General features: G+C 40.3%; 1 protein-coding gene across 1 annotated transcript; it reads left to right on the forward strand.

Moving 5' to 3' along the window:
* Nucleotides 1-800: 800 nt before the first annotated feature.
* Nucleotides 801-8,550, forward strand: lancl1 (LanC antibiotic synthetase component C-like 1 (bacterial)). Its single transcript, XM_034864757.1, has 10 exons — nt 801-1,022; nt 1,410-1,544; nt 1,642-1,759; nt 3,269-3,479; nt 4,334-4,481; nt 4,855-5,001; nt 5,447-5,629; nt 5,774-5,950; nt 6,919-6,991; nt 7,774-8,550. The coding sequence occupies exons 2-10, from the start codon at nt 1,458-1,460 to the stop codon at nt 7,848-7,850; spliced, it is 1,221 nt and encodes a 406-aa protein (XP_034720648.1). The 5' UTR covers nt 801-1,022; nt 1,410-1,457; the 3' UTR covers nt 7,851-8,550.
* The last annotated feature ends 324 nt before the right edge of the window (nt 8,551-8,874 follow it).

An 8,874-nucleotide genomic window follows, 5' to 3' on the forward strand; every position in this document is an offset into this window, starting at 1 on the left:
TGTTTGCACACAAGAGAGGCATAGATTACCATTTGATTTCTGTTTCACTGTTTTGTCTGGGATTTGTTAATGGGGTCATTTCAGCTCAACCTTTGATCAAAGCATTTCCGTCTCTGACTGTGTTATTTCATTTATTTATCAGATGGCAAAGTGATACTGTGTCCCATTAAGTGGCTACACAGTTGAAAAATAAAATTACTTGGAAATAAAAGATGGCATTTGTGCTTTTACTTTATGCTTTTTATGCAAATAAATGTATATATGTATGGTCTCTGGCATGTTGGGAAAAGTATAGTTTTACATTCAAAATATGCAAATAAACCGATAAAACATGATGCACTGTTAGTTAAAACACTCCATTCTGTATGCATTGCTTTTTGATTGAGAATCTGGGACTCCTTACTATTTTTTAAAATGGTAGGTAAAGGATTGATAATGAAAAAGAATAACTCTGATTTGGAGATTTGAAGAAATGTAAGTTCATTCTTGTAAATAGTTCTTTTAGAAAAAAAAATGGCTTTATCTAAGGCTTTCGTGTTTCATTGGAGGATGTAGAGTTGTTGAAGGTCCCTTTGACGTCAACATAGATGAGAAAAGTTCAAATTAAAATGGGTGATAGCGTAACAGCTGCACATCTTAAAAAACTATCTCCATGACTGACTACTGAACCATCTTCTAATGAAGCACCTGATGAAGACAGACAGACAACAATGTAAAGCTCCAGGAGGTATCTAAGTAAGTGGACTGTGACACTTGAGTGTTATTTTGACTTTATCACTATAATTTTAAAATGAATTTTCAATTTTTTCTGGTGGTGATGGTTGGTTATTTAGGTATTTAAAACATTTTCTTATTTGTGTTAGACTGTTTCCACTACCGCGGTTCATCCATTTTTGTAAGCTGTAGTAACACCTGTGTAGCATTAGGTGGCAGTGGCGAGCAAGCTAATGCTACAATCCCCCCTCTGGAAAATATAAAGACGAAGAAGCTTTGGCATCAACAGTGCACGACTAAAAGCGGAGGTAACTGTTCCTAAATAATGCTTGAATCCTACAGTTAAACGTAGTCGTAATTCTTGACTTTGAATAGAAATTGCATATCTCCAATTCATTGAAGTTACAATGTTTTAATTTTTGCTATTACGACAGTAGCTAGCGCCACAAGCAAATGTTAGCCGTTAGCCGTTAGCCTTAGCGCCTTAGCTTAGCTAGCTAACTAAGAGCAATAGCGGGCTAAGCTGTCATTATTTTATGCGTGTGTGGGTGTATCTAGCTCTACAGAAGAGGCTTACTGCGTTGTGTGGCTTGATATTTTGATATAAAATCGAGGGCTTACTATTTTTAGCCTTCTATTACACTCGCGTCGAGTCTTCTGTGTCCTGCGCCTAACATTGCCTCATCTCTCTGCAGATTATTGTTTTTCTGGCCCAGATATTTAGCAGAGCCAAAGCTGTGAAAATGGACACAAGAGCCTGGAGGAATCCATATCACGACTATGATGGAAACCCTGCGTCCACTCAGGCGTTGTTCGACTGTCAAGGAAAGGTAATATACAAAGGAGGTATATTGCGTACGTTTCGCATTTAATTCATTTTATCCTAAAACGTTAAGTCTCATCATTTAACATTTCCTGGCCCTTTAGCTCACAGCAGAGTTCGCCCAGCGACTGAGCAGCAAGATCAGTGAGCTTTTGGCTGTCATGGAAAACGGCCTGAAGTCTGCTGACCCAAGAGATTGCACCAGTTACACCGGCTGGGCAGGTGATAACACCATTACATGCATGAAAATGTTTTGATAATCCTCCTTTTTCTTTACAGTTGATAATGTATTTAACAAACTGAGGACCATACTGATCTAGTGGTGGGCAATGAGGCAAAAAGGTTATATGTTTTATTTCAGGCAGGCGCACAACCTTATCAGTTCTTTTTCCTGTTAGTTGTTAAGACTATTTAGCACATTACTGAACAGTACAAACGCATTTCCCTGTTTAAAAACTGTAGTCCTACAAGGTAACAGAACCCCACACCACATTTCATTCTGAAATTTAACACCAAGTTTCTTTCCTTTTCCAAAAATAATAATTACTTCTCAAAATCCATGATTTAGATTGTAGGGCATGGTCGCAATGCTTCTGTCCTTGTTCGATTCTTTCATGACACTTGGGTGCTGATTTGATTTGTGTGGCAAATCTAGAAGTATTGCAATTCCATAGCGTTGAGTATTGTGATTTTTCTTTTCTGTTTTAACAAAAACAAAAGTTGAATAATTCACTTCTAGAGACAATATACCATGAGGAATTTCTTAAAACTAATTGTTTTCTAAAAAGAATGTACATAACAGTTCAGTCAGTCTGGCATTTATTTGATTTTTAAAGAAGTACATAACATGTACAACAGAGTAGATTTAAGTTAACAGCTACATTTAGCCTAGATGACCTAGCCTATTAAGATAATAAACAAGATGGCCCACAGCACAAATAATGTAATAGATTCCCTTTACGGCACTCACATACTGTTAGTCTTGTTATTTCCATCTTTCAAAACTGTATGCCAAATTTATTTGATCACTCAAAGCCTCATAAGTTACCACTATGAACGGCAACTGATAAACAGTATAGTATTTAAAATTGTCATTCATTCCAATCTTTAGTTTTTAATTATGAGTTGCACCTAATTTATTTTTTTATTTTTTTTTTTTTTACCTTATGCAGGTAATAAAAAATGTATGCAGGTAATTAAAAAAAAACAAAAAAACCACTGAGGCTCTACAGTCTAAACCAGCATGAACCAGAATGGCAACATCTCTTTATAATTGTCCTCATTGTCCATGGCAGCCATTACAGCTTCACTACTTCCCCTTTTACCTTTCACAATAAAAGCCCAACTCAAAAAGCTGCAAACTTAGCTTTCTCTGTCAATATAGCACGCATTTAGGGAGTCATTGTTTCAATCAACAGTCGAGTCATTTACCATCCATACTGATTAGTAATAGTAATCATTGAAAATATGAATCCATAGTTAAAATGCTTTTAACCATTTTTTTTCTCCATTGATTAATTGACCTATTGTTTCAGCTCTACTTTGATTTCATATTATTTGCGTTTCTGTCAATACACATTCGGTCATCGGTGTTGTGCACATGTTCCAGGACTAGATTAGATTCTGCAGGTAACCATTGTGCGGCCGTTCTTCAGTTACGGTTTGAAACGGCCAACTTTCCGAGTTAGCTTCCAAAGTTTCCAGCAGTAACGTGTGCCCGTCTATCCACAGGCATTGCTCTGCTCTACCTGCACCTCCACAACGTGTTCAGGGACACGTCCTTGCTTCAAAGAGCTCTGGAATATGTGAGCCGCAGTCTGAAGTGCTTGACCCGGCGCCATGACGTCACCTTCCTATGTGGAGATGCAGGGCCCCTGGCTATCGCTGCTGTGGTCTACCATCGCCTGCAGAGGGTGCAAGAGACTGATGAGTGCATCAACAGGTCAGTCAGGAATACCTAGAAATGCCTAATGGGTTTTTGGGTATTTGTTTAGGTAGTTATGGTTTCTTAAGTATGTAATTTCATACTTTTTTTCTTTTAATTCTTTTGCTTCTTATATTCCGTATTACAGGGTAGTAATTAATTAATCCCGACCGATTTGTGTCACATTTATGAAAAATATTAGTCTTTTGTTTTCTTTGCCAGACATAGTATTCTGTAAACAGAGAAATCTGTTACGTTTCGCTGTGGTTTTTTACTCTAGGTACTTATAATATGCAGTTTATGTAGTTTGCAAAGGTATAATTGCTTGGCTAAATATGGACTTAAAGAGCTGCTCAATTTTATCTACAATTTACTATTCAAAAAATATATTCACACTTATATAGATCAAATATATAATGCAACATAATTTTTTTTGCATCATTGTATTTTCTTAAATATAGTTTCACTTGAAATAATGCTATTAAAGCATGCTATTTAAAAAAAAAAACAGTTGTTCATTGTTTTTGAACAATTGGTCTTGTTTTTCAGTGTAGTAAAATGCACTCACATGTCGCTGCAACAGTGTTTGGGAACGTGCTGCTTAAACTAAATGCTTGTGATTGGTCAGACTGTTTATCTGTGGCCACTTGATTGGATGAGCCAGAGCATTACTCCAAACACAATGGGTGAATATCGCTCCTGATCCAGAGGTAGGATTGTGCTCACATTTATTATACTACTATTTGTACACAGTTATGGGTCATCATGGATAGTTCATTCACGATGTATGTGACATATGACAATAGTCGATCACTCATGACGCGAGGTCCTCCCGATTCATAAACACTGTCTCTCCTGTGCTACTCTCCCAGACTGCTGCAGTTTCACCAGAATGTGGTGAAAGGTGCAGGCGGGCTGCCTGATGAGCTGCTTTATGGCCGGATGGGTTACCTCTACTCCCTCGTCTTCATCAACCAGCAGCTTGGGCAAGACAGGATCCCACTGCAGTACATCCAGCAGGTCAGAAACGGGGCACAGTCCAACAGAAATGGCACTTCCAAGCACCCTGATGTCAGGTGGTACAGAAGGACTGTCCTTAATGATACAAACAAAGATCGTGATACAGTAACTATAGACAACGAGTAAATTGCACCTAATTGGATGAAAGAGTTGGGAATTACTTCAAGAAAAAGACTTGATGTTGACAACTTAAATTTAATGTGGAACAGAATTATGGGTAGTAATGCTTTTTGAGGAGACTTTCATTTTATCCTCGAGCTTGTTCGTCTAGTTTGCTGCCCCCCAGCAGTCTTCATTTCCTGTGGCTGCTTATTTGCTCACTCTTGTGCAGATTAGGTGTGTTTTGTGAGGTGGGATGTGTTTCCGTCCTCAGATCAGCGAGTCCGTGCTGGTGTCAGGCGAGCACCTCAGCAGGAAGTTCAGGGTCCAGAACCACAGCCCTCTGATGTACGAGTGGTACCAGGAGCAGTACGTTGGCGCCGCCCATGGCCTTGCAGGCATCTACTACTACCTCATGCAGGTACAACTGCTCTCTGAACCTATATAATATCAACATGCCCATTCCAGGTTGCCAGAGCTCAAGATGACATTTTAAATTAGATTATGTTGTCCGAGCAACACTCCAAAAGCTAAGGATATTCAATTTACAATATAAAACATAGGAAAGAAGTAAATGCTCACCCTTGAGAAGCCAGAAGTGTATTTGGCAATGCTTGATAGAGCACTCCAATTGTTGATGAATTTATTAAAAGACTTATCGACCAAAGAACTACTTGTTCCAGCACTTTAATCAGCCCAGTGTGATATTATGATTGTGTTCTACCAGGCTAGGTTAGGTAGGCTCAAAAGTCTATTTCATACTTCTTTTTTTTCTTCTGTTAAACGACCAAAATTGCCTCACTTTTAATTCTTCCACCCCCAACTTCTTTGTCATCTGTAAACACGATGTGATCTCTCCCTCACAGCCCGGCTTCGTGTGTGTGGAGGAGTACGTACACAGGCTGGTGAAGCCCAGTGTCGACCACGTCTGTCGTCTCAAGTTCCCCACAGGAAACTACCCTCCCTGTATCGGAGACGATCGCGACCTGCTGGTTCACTGGTGCCACGGATCCCCAGGGGTGGTCTACATGCTATTGCAGGCATACAAGGTACACACTGAGGGATTGTTTAAAAAAAAAAAAAAAAGGGTGGATGTACACTATCTATTATTTACAAAAGGTCATTCATGACATGCTTCTCATGTCTCTTAAAATGCCTCCTCGACACTCTCTTTTTTCTCCTTTTTGTCGCAGGCCTTCGGAGTACCCCAGTACCTGGAGGACGCCCTGCAGTGTGGCGAGGTGGTGTGGCATTGTGGCTTGCTGAAGAAGGGCTACGGGCTGTGTCACGGTGCGGCGGGAAACGCCTACACCTTCCTGGCCCTCTACCGGCTAACGCAGGACCCCAAGCACCTTTACAGAGCCTGCATGGTGAGAGCACAGAACCGACTGTAATCAGTTTACATCATTTACACGGGGCCGCAGCCATTTGAGGGACCAAACAACTGCAAATATTAATTGTGAAACTCCCGCAATGGATCCATCTCAATTAGTTTCCAATACTTTATTAATGCCGTGCAGTTTTAGCGTGAGGAACTTCAGAGCTCGACAGTGTGGAAGCAGAAATCACATTGATTTCCTCCTTAAGGATTTAGCTTATCAGCCAAATTGTCTAAACCGTCCGTTGCCATAAGAAATAGAAGAGGCATTTTCTTTCTAGTTTCTTTTTTAAAAGCTTCATGTTGTCTTACCTTAGCTTTCTCCGACTTTGATGCAAGACGTGAAAGTCATATTAAACTCCCCTCAAAAGGAACACCAATCTTAGTGCAGTTGGCCCCGAACCAGCCTTAAAATTAAAAATGATTTTGAGAAACGGAGGACATGTGAGAGACGAGGCCTTTTATGTTTATTGACAATAGGTTGGTAGCTGCCGGTGGGAGTTGGTGTCATGGCCGGCCGAGCGGGGCCGGTATAGCGAGCTCTCTTTGGATACGCTCCGGATGGCACAAGTCCCCTGTGTCATTAATATGAATCTATTCATAGCCGATGTAAATAGACTCTTCACATGTCCTGCTGAAGATCTTTTCAAGCTCCCAGTGCAACAATTCAATTCAGTTGTATTTATAGGGGGAAATCATAACAGTTATCTCAAGACACTTTACAGATAGAGGATGTCTAGACCACACTCTATAACTTACAAAGACCCAACAATTCCAGCGCAAGAGAGCGACATTGTAGTCATAATCTCATGGCTCGTCAGATACTAGGAATTCACTGAGATGAGTAAAGGTTTTAGCAGTTGTAGACATTGCTCGCTCTTCTCCTGAGACGGTTCAAGTACAGTCCACTGTTGTGATCGGAATGTGATTATGACACAGCCTGTCTCTCTGTCTCTACAGTTTGCTGACTGGTGCATGAACTACGGCAAACATGGATGCCGAACACCCGACACTCCCTTCTCCCTTTTTGAAGGTAATATGTGATGACATTACCCTCTTGCAAAAACAAATCCTGTTATTATAAAATATGAATTGGACCATTCTTTTAAAAGTAGTTATTACTATTATTTAAAAGCAAAACTACAAAACAGCCCTGCAATTAATAAGTTTTCTTATTGTGCTCAGTTGTTGCGATTGTCACAACTAACAGACATGACTTGTCATACTAGGTAAAGCACCGCTGAAATTGATAACCTTAACGATGTGAGTTGTGCACTCTGCGACGAGTAGCCTAAAAGATGCTAACAAGAGACTCCTGTAATGTCAACACAGTACAAATGGACCTACTTAACGAAGTTGGTTCACTGCTGGCAATAAGTTAGCATCAAACACAACAAAGGCCGTCAGTTGAATGGTGTTTTGAGCTAACGTTAGCAATCAAACAATCATAGAAAGCTAGAACGTTTTCGAAAGGATTTCCATCCTCTGTTTTGTAATGAGAGAAGTTTATTTTATGGATTTTACAAATTTCAGTATGACACCTTATGCCGTAAACCGTTTAAATCTGAGCATGCGCGACTTACATCTGCACTTGACCTAAAGTGAAAAAGGGTCCCAGTACGCTATTTCAGTGAGTCAGCATGCACAATACCAGGGCCTCTCCTAAGTGGAATGCAGCCTTCATTAATGGTTTTGAATATACCTGTTCCTTTCCTATGACATGTCAACATCTCTGCCCTGAAAAAGGACTTTTGTGTCTGTGACATTGTTACTGTAGCTGTACACTCACCGCGTTGCTTTGCGTTGTGTTTACAGGCATGGCCGGCACCATCTACTTCTTGGCCGACATTCTGCAGCCAATGAAAGCAAGGTTCCCAGCCTTTGAGGTGTAAAAGTTTCTCCACAGGTAGTCCTCCCCACCCACACTGTGGGAAAATATAACAAGGAGAAGACCCCACACTTTTTCCTCTCTGTCACAAAGACACACACACACACACACACACACACACACACACACACACATGCATGAAAACACTACATTCACAAACAACACGACATTGTGCCATGTTTTTCCTGCTCTTCTCTCCCGGGAACTTTACATGTTATTAACAGGATAAATCCTATACTTACATCTCAACTACATAATTGTCTCAAAAGAAATGTCAAAGGCGAGTGCTTGCCTCGCTTTTTTGGTTCCTTTTTTTTGGTGTATAAATTACATTTTTTGCTTTAAAAACTGTGGCTGTTGCTCAGATTGTGACGTCTTTTGACAGTTTCAACAAAAAAAAGGAAGAAAATTTGATTTCATGGCTGTCAAAACATCAAATAAAATTGTGGTAAAACTAAATGGTGATTTAACACTTAACAACTGTGTATTTCTATTATTCTGTAAGCTTGACATGTTACTAAGGAAATGGATGCTTTGGTTGCTATTCTGTTTTCTTTTTCAGAGTCAACAGCAGAGCTAGTAACAATGCACTTGATATAATACAGTACAAGTTGTGCCATGTGTTAGGGGGTTAACCCCAGAGTGTAAACTGTTGCCTGTCCTTTGCACTGTCTGAGCAATAAATCATGTGTCTTTTTACAGCTGTCGCTCTGTAGTGAATCCTCCTGCTTTTGTTTTGGTGAAATCATGCAGCATGCAAGCCCCCCCCCCCCACAAGGGGGCAGCAGAGAGGCTGCAACTTGTGAATTAATGTGACAATTGACCTCCACCTGGCAAATTAAAGGTGCAATATGTAGTACTGATGCCAGTGTTTAAAATAATTACTGCAGGACAAATTCAAAACACTGGAGAGTCGTCTCCACCGCCCCCTCCTCCCCAGACTCGAAGTTCACGTTGGTTGCCAGGCTGAGACCGCAGCAGCCACAACAATGTTGCTAGGCGCTTGTCTCCTATAGCTACACAGTGGA

This window comes from Etheostoma cragini, chromosome 24 (assembly GCF_013103735.1).
Source record: "Etheostoma cragini isolate CJK2018 chromosome 24, CSU_Ecrag_1.0, whole genome shotgun sequence".
NCBI classification, from domain to species: Eukaryota; Metazoa; Chordata; class Actinopteri; order Perciformes; family Percidae; genus Etheostoma; species Etheostoma cragini.